We start from the raw sequence: 18,397 nt of genomic DNA on the forward strand, positions 1-18,397 counted from the left end.
TTTTGACAAGCATACACAAAATAAGAAGATCAAGAAAAATGTTGAAAGTCTTGGAATTCCATAGTATCACTTAATTCTTCAATGAGAAGTAAAGTTCGAGTCCCTCCTCCCACTTAAAAAAAGAAAAGAAAGAAAGAGAATAAGAATAAGCCCAAATGGCTTGAATTGAGCTTTTAAGCAACAATATGGATTTTATTTATTTTTTAATATATATTCCTTGGCATCCAGTTCTGTTGAATCTGAATTGCCCAGGATCATATGCCCAATCTAAGACTTTTACTATTGATGGGTTGGCCCAAAAGTTTTAGCATTCAAGATGGCCTCATTGGTCACTAGGCCAGCATTTCCAATGACCAATATGATTAGTTTTGCTTTCCAATTAAAACTTATTACGAAAGCGATTGATTTTAAAACGGCCCGCAATGGTTACAACTTACAACAGTTTGGATCTTCCTCTCCTCTTTTTTTTTTTTCATTTTTTTTTTAATATTTTTTTTTATAGTAAATGGTATTTCTTTCAGGACCTACATAAAATTGTGTTCGAAATTTAGAATACTGAATCACATATAACAATTCATAGTTTACCAAATTAGATCCATTAGATAAGAATTTTGAAGTAAGTGGTTGGATCAAGAGTTTTGTAAGTCAATTGGCATCTATTGACATTTTCAATAAATACGTTTGTGGTTTAAATTCTTTCACCCGTATTATAACTATTAATTCTCAAAATAAAATAAATATGTGACATCAAATAATATATGGGTTCTAGGAAATGGCCTAATGCATTTGCATGATGGCAAAGTAAATTTTATTTTTTTCTCTTCGAGATGGACTAGAATGTTAGAGATACATTATACATATTAGCCCAATGTAATAGGCTTAAACCCACCTATTATATATGCAAGACAAGTCACCTATTTATACTAGTAGTTTAGGGTTTAGTTTTCTATATATACTTATGTTATGGTTCATTGTATATAACACAAATTTTGTACTACACTTTTACATAATAAAGATGTAGATAGATGGAAGCCAAGTAAATTCTCATGTAAGAACATTCGCAGCAGCCTTGATGTGAATTTAACCAAATTTGGTCTTTGAGTGACCTGAGAATGCTCTGACATTGTAGGGCTATTGACTATTGTTGCCATATATTCCACCACCTCTATAAGCTATAGCTATGCCATTTCGGTGCTTCCCATCATGATTATATTGAACCAATTAAACGGCCGGTGATTATACAAATATTACATGCCATACTTTTCTTTTGTGTTCAATGTGTTGAATGAATGAATCCTTGAACAAGATTTTGCTGCATCAAAAAAAAAAAAATGAAGTTCATCTTCTATCTCTTTATGTTAGTATATAATTAAGTACTAAATTTTTTATTGACAGCTCATTGGTAAGATTGTCATGCATGATGCATATAAGAAATTTGCTTAGAAAATGCATGCTTTGACTGCTGATGTGTAATTTGCTTTTTCAATCACATCGATCGATCTTAGTTGTGTTCCGTTAATATTCTGCTCTGCCCGTTGAAGAAGTCGAAGAATAAGAATGTCTATACGCGGAATTCGGTGCTCTTCTTGACTTGTGTACTCCACCTTTTAAGCAGCAGTGTCGGCTCAATAGGTGTGCGCAACCGCCTAAGGCCCGAATAAAAAAAGATCCTTAAATTTTTACCAATAGAGATATTCTGTACCAATAAAAATATTAATTAAACCTTAAATATTCACCAATAAATAAAAGTTGTTTTTTTTATCAAAGAAAAACCGTTAAAGAAAAATATTTTCATTGGATGAGTCAATCATGTGATCTCTTACACATAAATGTTAAAAGAACTCATTAATCTTACACTAGTAAATAAATTTATACTCAAATTCTATTTAGAAATATCAAATATATAGCTTTATTAAACTTTTCAATCATAACTTTTTAGTATTTGGTTACTTCATTCAATAAATAATGTTTATTTTAGTTGTATAGTTATTGAGTAATGCGATGGGTTCGTTTTAATTTGTAATTTTTTTAAAAAGAAAATAGATTTTAAATGAAAAGAATCAAAAGTCAAATAAATACTTTATTAATATTCAAAGTATAAGAATAGACCTCACTTAAAATTGTCGCCTTAGGCCCCACAGTACCTTGAGTCGGCCCTATTAAGCAGAGACCATTTCTAAAGAATCATTAATTCTTAATTATTTGAATGTTTTTATATACTATTAAAAATGGTTTTCTTTTTTATTTTTTTAATAATAATTGATAATTACCACAATAAGGGACTAAGGTTTTGAATCATTTATTTTTATATATATATATATATATATATATATATATATAAACCGAGAATAATGATTCTTTTAATATAGAACAGCATAGTATATCATTGGATTATAAAATTCTATAATAAGAGTTAATTAATAACTTAAGAAATGTGGTTGAACTCAAAATTGATAATTGGATTATCATTATAAAACGAAGACCTTACCACCAATACAAAAAGATGAGAAAGCATATTTTATTTTGGGTATATGTTTCCTTCCACTTACAGTTGAGTAGGTTTCAAAGCTAATAGGACCCATTAACTGTGAGTGTAAGAAAATATACAAGTGAAACATAATGTATTATCTCATAGGAACAATTTATCCATGTACAATTTCCAATGACATGCCAATTTGCATGTTGGTAATTTGGGGTCAATGTCCTAGTCCTAGGCCGAGGCTAAATTTAATTCTATTCAGTCAAGTCTATGGTGGGGTACAAATTATTATTAGACTAGTGACCATAAGTTTGTTGGTGGTATCTTTTTTTTTTTTTTTTTTTTTATGAACAGTTAGTTAGTGGTATCTTCTTTTTATGGAATTTGGTTAATAATGCATGGTGTATATATTTTTTTTGATGAATAATGCATGGTATATATAGTTTGTTAATATCATCATATAGGCTGTTGCTATTACATGTCGAAATCCAACACAGTTGTTTATATTATTGTACTACAAAATCAATGTCAAATCAAGTGTTTTTTATTTTTTTTGGGATCATTGTCAAATCAAGTTAACCGCGTTTTACCTGCACACATATTATGATTGTAACCACGACCCTTTTTTTTTTTTTTTTCTAAGAAAATTCGCAACTTTATTCGAACAAATATAAAAACGATATATAGTAAGTTAAAGCGGATTCAACTATGTATGAATTTTTCTTTATTCAAGTTATATATAAATCAATGTTTTTGACATACTAAGCCAAAATATGAGCAAAAAGATTTCCTTGTCTTTTTACATGAGAAAATTATACCTTTTTGAATTCATACAGCTTTTGTGAATTCCTTCAATGATGTTGGTAATAACAACCGAAGGTTCACTAGACCCTATCAAAGTAGAAATTAGAATTTGTGAGTCACTCTCCACAGCCACACCACCACTATTTAATTTGTGTTTAAAAAATGATACTAGTAAGAAATTGACTTTAGTAACAATAAATTAAAAATAATATTATTAACTTTATTTGTGACGGAGATAAAACCTAGAATTTACGAGGCACTTACACCTTAACATATATATTTACAAAACTAAAAACCTGCACGCACAAGCTTAGTGAATTTTAAAGAAATTATATATGTAATTTTCTATGTCATTCAAAGTTTAGCTTTTTATTTTTATTTTTCATGAACGAAAATGGGTATAGGGGCGATTTGAGTTGGTGTCTAACACTTGGGTATGACCATATTGACGCTTTTTCTGCTAGGCCCTGAGCCTGCAGGAGTAGGGGATCCGGATTAGCCATAGCTATACACCAAGCCCCATCGAGGGCGAATATTGAGCATGAGCTGAGAGTATGAAATTATTTCTCAGGTACTTTTCATTGCGGGATTCGAACCTGAGACCTCCACCTCCCAAACCCTTAAGACTAATAAGGGACTAAGCATTTGAATCATTCCTATAAAAAAATATATAAAAAAAAAACCTCGAATAATGATTCTTTTAATATAGAACAACATAGTATACCACTGGATTATAAAACTCTTTAATAAAGAGCTAATTAATAACTTAAGAAATTTGGTTGAGTTCGAAATTGATAATTGGATTATTATTATAAAACGAAGACCTTACCACTAATACAGAAAGATGAGAAAATATATCTTATTTCAGGTGTATGTTTCCTTTCACTCACAGTTGAGTGGGTTTCAAAGCTAGTAGAACCCACTAGCTGTGAGTGTAAGAAAATAAACAAGCAAAACATGATGTATTATCTTATAGGAACAATTTATCCATGTACAATTCCAAGAAATTTCCAATGACATGCCAATTTGCCATGTCGGTAATTTGGGGTCAATGTCCTAGTCCTAGGCCGAGGCTAAATTTAATTCTATTCAGTTAAGTCTATGGCTGGGTACAAATTTTTATTAGACTAGTGATCATAAGTTTGTTAGTGGTATCTTCTTTTTATGGGATTTGGTTAATAATGCATGGTATAATAGTTTGTTAATATCATCAGGTAGGCTGTTGCATATATATGTCGAAATCCAACACAGTTGTACATATTATTATACTACAAAATCATTGTCAAATCAAGGTTTTTTTTTTTTTTTTTGTTGGATCATTGTCAAATCAAGTTAACCGCGTTTTCCTTGCACATATATTATGACAGTAACCACCGCTATTTTTTCATTTTTATAAGAAAATCACAACTTTATTGAAACTAGGATAAAAACGATACATTATGAACCAAAACAGATTTAATTATGGACGAATTTTCTTCTATTCAAATTACATATATATGAATAAATGTTTTTGGCATATTAAGCCAAAATATGAGTTAGGCTTTTGCCCTGTCTTTTTGCATGAGAAAATTGTACCCTTCTGAATTTATACAGCTTCTCGTGAATTTCTTCAATGATGTTGGCAATAACAACCGAAGATTCATTAGACTCTATCAAAGTAGAAATTACGATTTGTGAGTTACTCTTCACAACCACACCACGGCTATTTAATATGTTTAAAAAATGATACTAGTAAGAAATTGACTTTAGTAACAATAAATTAATAATAATATTGTTAACTTTATTTGTGACGAAGACAAAATCTCGAATTTATGAGGCACTTGCACCCTAACATATATAATTACAAAACTGCAAACCTGCACGCCCAAGCTTAGTGAATTTTAAAGAAATTATATAGGTAATTTTCTATATCATTCAAAGTTTAGCTTTTTATTTTTATTTTTCATGAACGAAAAATGGATATAGGGGGTGGTTTGAGTTGGCGTTTAACACTTGGGCATGACCATAGTGACACTTTACTCGCTAGGCCTGGGCCTGTAGGAGTAGGGGATTAAGATGAGCTATAGCTATACACTTAGCTCCATCGCAAATGCTAGTAAGCATGAGCCGAGAGCATAAAGTTATATTTCTCAAGTGTTTTTCATTGCGGGATTCGAACTTAGGACCTCTACCTCCCAAACCCTTAAGACTAATTAGCCCTCAATACTAATTAACCCTCAAGACTAATTAACTAAACTAATAAGTCCATAACTGCTATATCATAGTCAATTTTGTAAAGCTACCACCCATATATAGCAATAGTGCCAGTTAATTTAGGTTTTAGCTCACATTATTAAAAACTGAATCAAACGATTATTTCTTCTTTTTTTTTTTGGTCTACTAACACATTACCAGATTTTGGAGTCCACGGTTCAAACCCCCCTCCCCAGTTATTGAATGATAAAATAAAAATAAAAATTGCAAACCCATCAAATTCTTAGGAATTAATATTGTAAAAAGGGGTTTTATTTTAAGTAAATGGAAAGAAATATGGTCATATATATTGTGAGTTGTGAGGCGTAGTAATGGGGTTGGAACTTGGAAGAGGTCAAATAAATAATATATGCATGTGAGAAGCCAGGATGTTTCTATTATCATGGCCACCACCATCATTTCATTCTCATTCTCATGCATATATATTAGCTGTATCCAATTCCTTACGTTGTATACCTAATAATGTCAATCTCTCTTTGCTACAAAGTCAAACTTTCTAATTATATATCTAATCTTTCTCATATTCAACTTTTTTTTTTTGATGAACCTCATATTCAACTTTTAAACAGCGGTGATTAGACAGATAATATTACTATTTCTTTTTCTATATTGCACTTTGCACGAAACTAGGAAGTCAATTTCACAAATTTCTTTCCTGTACCCCAAAAAAAAAAAAAATCACCCCTATTTTTTATTATTTAATTTTAGTGTACGTACGTGGTTACATATCACTCCATGGATGCTAAATATTTTATTTAACAGTAGAGTAATGGAGTTTTTTCCATGGAATAAAGGGATGGAATAGATTATATAGATACAGGAGCGAAACAATCAAATTTTTAATATTGTAAGAGATCAAAGAATTTTCAAATAAACTAGTAGTATCATTCTTTGTTCCAAAAGCAATTATAGGTATGAAAGAAATCCGAACTCTCTTTGAGTGCTATTCATAGAAAAAATATCAATATAATATTTTCGTGTAGAAAGAATTGTTTAGATGAATCCCTTCCCCCTAGCTTTGCCGGTGATTTTAAGTTTGTAGTATATACATTTTTTTTTTTGATAAGTAATCAGAAAGCTTATATAAAAGAGATAAAGAAAGTCATACAAGAAGTTCATGATGATGAACAACAAGAGAATGAGAAAAGCTACTAGGGAACAAAACTAAGAGAGGACATAAACACTGAGAGAGAAGAACAATTAGTAAACCCCCAACACCGAGACCACTCTAATAGGCTACGCTGGCATAAAAGATTTAGCTCAAACAAGGTCTTCTCTTTGTCCTCAAAAGAACGGCGATTCCTCTCCAACCACACAGTCCACATTAAGCACCCTGGAATCAAATTCCATATGTCCGACTTATCCTTTCCATGCCACTGATGCCAGCAAGAGATCAAGTCCGCCACCGATCCTGGCATAACCCAAGGAATCCCAAAGGCCTGAAGCATCGAAGACCATAGAGAGTGGGTAACAGGACAGTGCAGGAGAAGGTGGTTAACCGACTCCCCATCCATGCAACACAAACAACACCTATTAACCAAAGGCCTACCCTTAAGCATGAGGTTATCCAGGGTGAGAATCCGGCTATGAGCAGCAGACCACAGAAAGAACGCCACCCGCTTAGGGATCTTAGGTTTCCAAACCCCCTTCCAAGGAAGCCAAGAATCCGAAGCACCCCGGATCGCGAGTACCGGATAAAATGATAAGGACAATTATTGGTTTAAATTTATTGTTCATGTAAATTGTATACCTTTACATGAACAGTGTACAATATTATAATGTAAATATTACCCGAAACAGTGGAATGTGTTAAAGTGTATTTTTATGTAATTAACATATCTTATAACAAAATATACTTTACTTGTATTTGAAAAGATCTAAGTGGGTTCAAAATGATCATTTCAAGTGGTTTTTATTTATTTATTTATTGAACACATGAAGATTACTCAAGAAACAATATAAGAAAAGTTGAAACAGGTGTGGGTGCAAGTGCCTAGGACGAGTGGTTTCCTTATGGGAAGTACACCTCGGCCTAGGGTGGACTAGGCAAAGGGTATAAATGAAGTCATCACTTAGATTAGGTCTAGGAACCATATGTATAATACCCTTGTGAAAGGACTGATCTTTACTAGAGCACGTGTTTGGAATTTAGGTATGGGGATGGGAAGGTGTTAGGCACCTAACCCCACCCGACCTGTCGGTCGGCTTCTACTTATTGTGTTCTAAATCCTAATTCTATCAAAGAGTTTTCTAATATGTTATTCTATACTCTCTCTCTCTCTCTCTCTCTCTCTCTCTCTCTCTCTCTCTCACACACACACACACACACACACACTAACATGAATCTAAAGCAATCAACATGGTATAGCATCCCAAAATCCTAGCATTCATCTATCACATATATTCAAGGGCAGCAAGTATATCAAAAGGTAGTAACATCAAACATCATTGAATGCATATCCAAACAAAATTAGACATCGACGCATCATGGCATCAATCAAGCATCTTTATCGACCCTGTCATATTCATCAACCAAATCAAATGCATGTTCATGTGATTATGCATGACTCACCTCACTACATCTCACACCTATGTATAAACACATATCCACGTTCATATGCATGTTCATGTTATTCATCGAAGGCACAAACTCCAATCATTCATCTAATAATTTAAGCAAGTGAACATGTTATCATACTGACCTAATGACCTAAACATGTGAAACTAAATGAAACAAAAACTAAAATATGGAAGAAAGCAAACAAAATTCAAAGAAACTTGAATTTGGGTTTTTAGGCATGATGTGTGCGCATACCTAGGGAGTGCATGCACATCCCATGTGTATGTGTATGCATACTCGTGCTTAAAACATGCGCATGCATACACGCGCAGAAACATAGAACAGATGAATTAAAATAGGAAATCTAGCAACCTATCATGCTTCTTATATGAACGTGAGGTAAACCTAGACTAACAATAGGTATATTAAAGCATCAAAACATAAGAACAAACAAAAAAACAAATAAAAACAAAAGAGACAAAGTTAGACCTTTACTTGAAACCTAGAACTCTTTAGAGCTTTGATTTGACCATTCCCCTTAGTCAATTTAATCAAGAACAAAACCAATAAGGTTAATAAGCTTAAAACTCAAAGGCCAAGACTAAAATAGATCCCAACCAAGTAAACTTTAACTTGAGGATGTTTTAGTGTAAAAACTCCTCTTTGATTCACTATTTTCTAGTGAATTCGCTGTATATTCTCTATATCTTGTAAAAGAACCTTTGGAGGCTTTTTATAGCGATCATAGAAGGGTGTAGGGCAGCTCCTAAACGATATAGGATTCACTCTACATAAATTTATGTCTAAAAACTTTCCTTGCAGGTATTTTAGAACCCTGGATGCATGCGCATACATGGAGCATGCGTACTTTAAGTGTGCATGCGCTTACGCATGTATGCATACGCATGTTTAGGGTTTTTTGTGCACATTTTGTTTATCAAGTCATCCTTTAAGTCAAAGTTTTACAAGATTGGGCCCTAAATCAATCTTAGGCCTCCAAGTGATGTCGTCATTAGAGAACAGGGGCTCGGGTAGTAAGGGGTACAAAATGAGGTGTCTACAATAGGTTGTCTTGGTACCTAGCTTGACACCTCCAATCTATCAAGCTTTAATGAATCTTGATACCTCCCTCGATACCTTACGATCTATCGAGGTATGTAGATTCTGAACATGCAGATCTATTTTCTGCCCATAATGACAAGGATTTTCTAGGGTTTCATAATCTAGGGTTCCAGAGGATATAAAAACAATATGTTTATAGCCGTCATTACACACAACGACACTCATATTGAGATACATGCTTTTTGTGAAGCCATTGCGATCTTGTGCGTCATAGGGTTTTGTTACCAAGTTGCATTCAAATTTACAAGTGTGGATTGATATACTTTGCATTCAACGACAACAATCAAGTTATTGTGCAATTAGACATGAATTGGAGGTTTGTGCAAAGAAGAAGTCCCTACAAAACCAAGTCTAATTGGAGATTAGCATAAATGTTCAATTGTAGGTTGATATTTTGGGATAGGTCGGGTAGTGATAAGATTCCTTATATTTGTAATCGTTTTGTCTTGATTAGTAGATTATTGGGAGTAGTGACCTAAAATTCACTCAGTGGAGTTTTTTTTTTTTTACCTTGTAAAGGTTATTTCCATTAGTCAACAAATCACTGTGTCAATTTAATTTCCGCTGCACTCAAGTTTAGATTGGTGATTTGTTCGTGCATCCATTGCATATATTTTGAATTATTAATCATTTTGGGTAATTGAATTAATTAACCAGGATTAATCTTTAAGCCATCAGAATGTAATAATTTTTCAAATGGTAAATCTCCGACTCTTTCAATGAAGTCAATACACTTGGGTTCCCAAAAAAAACTCTATCAAGTGCAAGAAACTTTTTGATAAATGGTTTATGCATTCTTGGACCTTCAAATTACAAATGTAAGATATAATGATTTGAAATAAGACTAAAGTAGATTGATAGAGCGCGTTGAATTGGTAAAAATATCTAATAGAATTGTTGAAACTTAGAGTCTATTTGGGAATAGCTTATTTAGTTGAAACTAAAATTTTTTTGTTGAAAGTGTAAAAAACACTGTTAAAAGTTAGCTGAATAGTATAATAAAACTCAAAAATAATATAAAAAAGAAGCTAAAAACTAAATAAACTGAAGCAAAATAAGCTCATCCCTAACTCATCATTGGAAGCACGAAATTACTATCTAGAGTTAGGACCCAAAACACAATAGCAAAAGGTAAAAGCATAAAATGGTTTCAATTGGGATTGGGACCTGACATGATTGTATTTGGATAAAGCTTGCAATCATAGACGCGCTTTATTAGTCTACTCTGAAACTCTGAACGAGAGATGTTTCACTTCACCACATGGACAGCTGTTATTGTATTATATATATAAAGGTGGTGCACTTTCACGGTAAAGCCCAATTTGCTTACAAAATGTTCAATATACAAAAATAATAGCAAACTCGTCAGGTTTTTAAAATATGAATAAGCCATGCTGCAATTTTTTATAGTCATGTTTTCACCTGTAAATTGTAATTCTCTCATGTAATGATCTTTAGCATGCGTTTCCATGCAAATTATTTTACGCTCGCGTTTTTTGTTGAGTCTCACGATACTGTTCATAACCCCGTCAAAAACGTGAAAAACGTGCATAATCATACATTCCTGGGTCCCACACAGTACTATTTATATTTTAAAATTATTTTGCTACAGTATTTTCAGTAATAATTTTTCAGTTTTCAGCAAAATAAGCTGTATCCAAACAGGCCCTTAATAAACTAAATAAACCTAAAAAACTGTTTATTGTTAAATCAGCAAAATAAAACTATATCGATCAATTTTAAACATATAATAACCGTTTTTGTATCTAAAACTCTAGTGTTTAATAACTTGAAAACAGTATCAAATAGTGAAGTTTATTATTCAATTACTTCTAGATTTTATTATTTATTCATTTATTAAAAATAATAACTTATTAAATAACCAATTTGAGCTCGACACTTTCAAAATGTATTATTTTGAATTTTTAAAAACATGGATAGAATTAGGAAATTTTATTTCTCTTTATTTAATGAAGTTTTCCAAATAAAAGAAAATATATACACACACATAAAAACTACATACATAAATACGATAAAATTATAAAATTTGGGGTGGAGGTTTTTGATGGGGTTAGGAAAATTCCCCCGCGGTCTCTCAAGACCTAGCTCTACCATTACCATTTGTGATATAACCTTACCAATGATCATCGACAATTTTTTGCGATCACTAACATTTTGTAAGTTCAACCTAATAAACATTTAATGTGAGACTCAGCATATATATTTACATGGCACGCTTATTCAATCCATACATAATTGGAGTTCTTGATTTTCCAAATATTCCTATCTAACCTTGAGCCTATAGCACTACAGTGGTTTGATTGGCTAGCTCCACAGTGTTTACTAAGACTATCTAGATCAGCAAGTTACCATAGGACAAAAAGGTCTAGATTTGTGTCACTGTTTGTAATCTAAATGTTGAAAATGATATATATAGCTCCCTTCCTTATTTTATTATGTCGGCTAGCAAGTAATGCCGCATCCTATGCAATTCTTTATCAAATATATTATGTGCTAGCTGCATCAGACTATAGCCAGCACAAAAGATCTCAATAAATTTTGCATATACCATATATTATAACCTGATTTTGTACCTATCTTATATGATTAAATAAAACTAATAGGGTTGAATTTCAAACTCTAATCATCATGGATGAGAGAGAGAGAGAGAGAGAGACTGAGAGAGATAGAGATCCCTATATCAAAATCATAGACAATATTTAAAAGGAATAAAAGGAAACCAAGCAAATACTATCTATAGACTATAGGGCCAGAAAACAAGCATCCTGAAGAATAGCTATACATTAAATAAATAAATAAAATACAGAAAGTAGACAAATATGAAGTCAGCTCTGCTGTGGCCTGAGGGGTGCACAGTGCACTGCACAACACACACAATATATAGCCCCAAATCGAAATTAAAGGCGCCTCCCTTTTGCTAATTCTATACCTTTCAATATTTTTTTGTTGCTTTGCTTTGCTTCCTTACTCACTCACACCTAGAACCTCTTTTTCCAACCCCCAACGCTTTCACAAACTTTACCTTACAACTTGATAATTACTTGTCCCCAACTGCAAACAAATCCAAACCCAATATACCCTTTTAACTCGTAGCATTATTTTGTTCATCAAGTCCTATCTCTCTCCCTCTCTCTCTTTTTCTCTAAGTACTTGTGTAAGTTCTTGTTCCTCTCTCTATTGCCAGCTCCTTGTTTTAGTTCACAATAATATGAAGTGGAGGCCAGTGCTACTCTCACCCCTCCTCTTCATCTTCTTGGTTTCCATTAGTACTGGTTTCCATGGTTTGGTTTTGTCTCACACAATTCCCGAGGAGCATGATCATCAGCATTCAAATAAGATGAGGCTGGAGTTAATACACAGGCACGGTCCTCAACTCATTGGGAAACTAGTGCATGAAGCAAGCAACAACAACAACAACATGCCTAAAAGTCAGCAAGAACGCATTTTGGAACTTGTGCTCCGTGACACAACTCGTCACCGCATGATCTCCCACAAACGTGGTCAATATGGCCCAAACTCGAGGAGAAAAAACTGGGAATTCAATTCCTCCATTGAAATGCCAATGCATTCTGGTGCTGATTATGGGGCTGGCGAGTACTTTGTGCAAGTCAGAGTTGGAAGGCCAGCACAGCAGTTTATGTTGGTTGCAGATACTGGGAGTGACTTGACTTGGGTGTATTGTACTAGAAACACCCACAAACGCGGACACAGAAATCATCGCAGGGTGTTTCATGCAGATCGCTCTTCTTCCTTTGAAACTATACCTTGCTTGTCTAATATGTGCAAGGTTCAGCTTGCTGATCTCTTTTCACTCACTACCTGCCCCACACCAATCACCCCTTGTGCTTATGATTTCAGGTTGGTTCTCTTACTCTTTCCTATATCTGCATTCTTGTTTCTTTTTCTGCTTAATTGCCTGTTGTTGACTTATTCATTAGCATTTATTATACTGTTTAGATTTATTTCCTGAACCAGTAACTGTGTACGAAGTGTCATATTATTTAAAATGTTAAATGACCCTAAATTGGATAAAATTTTATATTTGTAACATTTAATTTTTTGTTTACAGGGTTCATATAATCAGCTTATACTAAAGGGTGATCACCCGTATGTAATTATTAACAATTTGCAGTAAATTGACCATCCTATGTACAATTGCTTGGGGGTCTAGGGGAGAAAGGTTCAAGCGGCGGGTTATCAGCATGTTGTAATTATTTAAAACAATTTGTAGCGAATGTCGCTAGCAGTAATCAAGATTTGTTTTGTTTTCAAATTGGAAAAGATGGTTTTTTTTTTTTAAGGAAAACAAATTCAGTGGACAGAGTATGGGGGTGATTGGGATTCCAGCGAAGAAGCAAAAACCCAACCAAAAGTGGTTGGAATAAATATGTCCTTTGTAAGGTACACAGGTCAAATTCAGTGGTAAAAGCCAGCCTACAATAGTTGGAACTTGTCATTATTGATGTGAGTTGAGTTTTCGTTGTGTTCCATTAATATAGACCGATATCGGTATAGCTGGGTTGGCAGAGTGATGGGTTTTTCTAGTATTGGTCATTGTAAGAAATCATTGTCAATATCGTGATCACGGACCCTTTTTGTTATGTCTAAACACTATTCACAAATATATTTGTCTAATCCATTTTTTAGGAGGACATTAACCACCCGAAGTATCTCATGCATTAGATATATGTCCCATACAATATACACTCTCGAATAAGATACATATATTTTGTTGTACGATATAATTAATGCACAATCACAACCACTGTCGGGCAAATTTACCTACTGGTGAAGTTAGCACTTCTCTTACCTGTATTCTACACAAGATTTAAATGACAGTTATTGCTAGTAGGTAAAGCTTCAAATGAGCCCGACATCTTTGTTGCCCCTCTTACTAGTCCAAGACTATTAGGCTTGATCACAAAAACGTGTCTTGACTTTCCCTGTCTAACAAGTTGCATTTTATAAGTTCATAACCTCTTTCTTTTTCACATCCATATTTTACCAATGTTTAATTTGTATACTACTCTTATGCATCCTGATTAGTTACATTGATGGATCGGCTGCGTTGGGCGTCTTCGCCAATGACACTGTAACAGTAGACCTTACAAATGATAGAAAGATGATGCTAGATAATGTGCTAGTTGGGTGCACAGAGTCTACCCAAGGTGATGCATTCAAGGGAGCTGATGGTGTATTGGGGTTAGGCTACAGCAAGTTCAGTTTTGCAACAAAAGCTGCCGAAAAGTTTGGTGGCAAGTTTTCATATTGCCTAGTTGATCACTTAAGCCCCATGAATATCTCAAACTATCTCATTTTTGGTTGCACTAGAAATGAGAATTCATTGTTGGGTAATGTGAGATACACCAAGCTCCTCCTCAATGTGATGCCTTCATTCTATGCTGTAAAAGTAATGGGCATTTCCATTGGGGATGTGATGTTGAGAATACCATTTGAAGTGTGGAATGCAAATGTTGGTGGTGGAACAATCCTTGATTCAGGCACAAGCCTAACAATTCTAGCAGAGCCAGCTTACAAGCCTGTCATGAATGCATTGGGGATATCACTATCACAGTACAAAAGATTGTCCTCGGACATAAAACCATTTGAGTATTGCTTCAATTCAACAGGATTTGATCAGTCATTAGTGCCAAGATTAGTGTTTCATTTTGCAGATGGAGCTCGATTTGAGCCACAAGTGAAGAGCTACGTTATTGATGTAGCTCCTCAAACAAAGTGTCTTGGATTTCTGTCAGTGAGATGGCCTGGTACTTCTATTATTGGCAATATCATGCAACAAAACCATTTATGGGAATTTGACTTGGTGCGTAGTGTAGTGGGTTTTGCACCCTCTAGTTGCACCTAGTTCTCTTTTCCTCCATTCTTGTGTATGACTGTGTAAGTTGAATTCAAAGCAATACTTGTTCTAATTTGTTTAGCTTGAGCAATGAAAGACATTAACAAAACCTTGCATCATCTCAATTACTATTTTTTTTTTCCTTACAACAAATAGGAAAGGGGATTTGAACTAGGATTAACTCAATACAATTTGATACATAAGACAACCTTTAAATAGGGTATTTTTAATATTTCATTAGCAATTGTGTGTCTCAATGCAATATTTACATGCTTCTCGCTTTTTAAGATACAAAATTACTAATTAAGTTTTTGTATTATAGTTTTTCTAACATCTCCTCTCAAATGATAATATGGCCTGTTTAATTGATCTAAAGTAGGATTTTAATTTCAATTTTTTTTTTATAAAAAACTCTTTATGCAAAAACAATTATAACAAGTAAGGCCAATAAAACTCTATGAACGATATATGTACTATTTTGAAAAGAACCTCAACTTTTTTATACCATTAAGAATTACTATTAAATGTACCATTACGACTTTATTTAACAATAAAATCACTCATTAACCTTGGCATATCCAAACAAAGATGAATTTAATGCATAACTTGATAAATTAATACTAACTAAAACTAACATTAATTTCATATAGAGAATTAAATATCATGTTTTTGATATACAATTTAACAGAAAGAGATGAAATCTATTATTTTTGTTAAAAAGTGTTCAACATAAACTTTCAACAAGGTGATTTATGGTGAATGAAAAATGGAATATAATTTTCATTTTTAATGAAGGTGAAGAGAGAGAGAGAGAGAGATTGTTCGGTAGGCTGTGTGGGTGATTGAGTAAATGTTAAGAATTACCATGTGTGATACCCACAAATTGAAGCATCAAACTGTTAGGAATTTTTTATTTAAGCAACTTACACTTCCGATTGCGTTAGATTTCTATTAGCTAGTTCATTTTTAATTTTAATTTTAATTTTTATTAAAAAAATATATTATACATCCGCAATTTGAGAACAATTTTTATTTTTATTTTTATTTTATTGGGGCTTAGGCCTTAAGTGGCCTAGGCCTTGGGTCCCCTTAGGCTTCTGACCATCCCTCAACTATTTGCACCGGTAACTCCAGATGCAAGCTAGGGTGGTCCTAGACCACCTGGCTTGCGACTTGCAAACAATTGTATGTATACATTTGTTAAAAAAATATTATAAACTAAACTAACTTATTGTAACCACTCTAATAAAAATGTTGAACACCCTGATTTGTGAATTACAAAAATTTGGGTTAAGAAAAATAAGAGTAATGTTACATTCACAACATTTTTACAATAATTTCATAACAAATTCAATATAGTAAGCTGTTATTAATTCTAATTTGACCCAAATACCGTACCCCCCCCTCAAACATAATTCTTAATCCCTTTTATACATTTAAAAAAAATCTTAAATAATGACAATAGATATTAGCCCAAATAATAACAAATATAAACCAAACAAAAATAAGACAAGACCAAGCAACAACAACTAAACAAATTGTTCAACAAAAAGCCTGTTATAAAACAAAAAGATAAAAATTGCTAATTATATAAATTTGTAGATCATTCAATTTATTCAATAAAATAATCTCTAATTTCATTTTTCCTTAAAAAATAGTACTAAGAAAAATATTGTGGTTATGAGTTTTCTTTGATAGTGAGTCAGTGATGATAGTTATATTTTTTTGGCTTTGCAATCACAACAATTTTGCTCTTTTTGAAGACTTGACTCGCAATTATAGCAAATATACAAATTATCGCTTTATTAGATTTTGTATCATTTCAATTCCTCAGTGATTACCATAAAAAACAATTCCTTGAGCCGCCACTAACTATTTGATAGTTGATACTTCAATCTTGTCATTTTATTTTTGAGAGTATAATTACTTGACAAGGAGATGAGACTAAGATAATTAAACATGAGTGAGTGAACTCAAAGGAAAAAAAAGAAAAAAAATCACTATCCGAACTACTTTTTTTGATTTAGATAATCCAAGTTCATGAAATTTCCGTGGGGTTGCAGTGTTCATTGCGGGTACATGAATGTATTTGGAAGTAATCTAGTGCACTCCACGGCTAACACACACACACCGGGTTAGTGTGAAAGCAATCAATATTCAATAATAAAACAACAAAACCTGGTTCCTTGTGCGTGCAATCTAAATGACACTCTCTTCATCAATCATCTTCATCAATTATAAGATCCTATCAATTAGCAACGTCTAATCTACTCAAAATATTCACCGAAAAAAAAAAAAAAAGGGAAAAGATGGATAAAGGTTTTCCTTGTTAGTTGAGATGTATGAGTTGTGTACTCAAAAAGGAAAATTTTACAAAATGATAGCCAAATAAGCGATTTCATTTTATACCTAACACTTTTTATTGGCTATTGAAAAATTGGGAGTCTATTGCACCGTTAAGATTTCAATTCTTATATCTAACTGCACATATACTTTCATGTTGTTTAAAATTTTATATAATTCACATTGGATGGAGCTTTAGATTTATAATATTTAATCTGAAATCCTAACATTGAAGTAAATTGTAAATTGTTGTGTTAGGCTTTGGGGATGAAATTATACGTTCCCGCTACTAAAGGACATGTGATATGGATTGATGAAAAATTATTGTGGGGGAGGGACCTTTGGTAGATAGGCAAGTTGTGGATTAATGTACGTAGCCCCATCCCCATGTGCTATGAGGTGTGACCAAACATAAAAATTACATAAAATATTGGAATCATATAGTACTAAGCGTGCTTTGCCAAGCAATGAATTTGCATTTTTTTATTAGGTCCCATTGCACTGTTCACGGACCAACCAAGTATTGAAAAACGCAGCAAAACCCTGGGTCCCACGGCACCATTCGTTTAAAAATTATTTTGCTACAGTATTTTCAGTAATAAGTTTTCAGTTTTCAGTAAAATAAGCGGTATTTAAAGATCCTAAGCATGTGATCTAATGTAATGTGAAATGTGAGAAACATCTTCACAATTATTTTATGTTAATTTAAATATATGACAACTATACCCGTGACTGAACTGCATTAACACAAATTTGATTATTATGCATCAATTCTTGACTACAAAAAGAATATCAATATTATTATTATTACTACAATAATATGAATGCGATACCATTTCTGACGTGCACGACTCATATAAGGAAGAAGCCAATAATGGTGCTGGCCAGTGGCCACTCCAGCATTATCAATGCCCAATTGTCCTATTTTGTGTGAACAAATAAACAATCAAACCAACAT

The 18,397-nt window shown here is 33.0% G+C and overlaps 1 protein-coding gene across 1 annotated transcript; it reads left to right on the forward strand.

Moving 5' to 3' along the window:
• The first annotated feature begins 12,144 nt into the window (after window positions 1–12,144).
• LOC142617779 (aspartic proteinase NANA, chloroplast) lies at window positions 12,145–15,205 on the forward strand. Its single transcript, XM_075790739.1, has 2 exons — window positions 12,145–13,097; window positions 14,286–15,205. The coding sequence occupies exons 1-2, from the start codon at window positions 12,448–12,450 to the stop codon at window positions 15,103–15,105; spliced, it is 1,470 nt and encodes a 489-aa protein (XP_075646854.1). The 5' UTR covers window positions 12,145–12,447; the 3' UTR covers window positions 15,106–15,205.
• Window positions 15,206–18,397: the final 3,192 nt, after the last annotated feature.

The sequence above is a fragment of the Castanea sativa genome, chromosome 11 (assembly GCF_040712315.1).
Source record: "Castanea sativa cultivar Marrone di Chiusa Pesio chromosome 11, ASM4071231v1".
In the NCBI taxonomy this organism is placed as follows: Eukaryota; Viridiplantae; Streptophyta; class Magnoliopsida; order Fagales; family Fagaceae; genus Castanea; species Castanea sativa.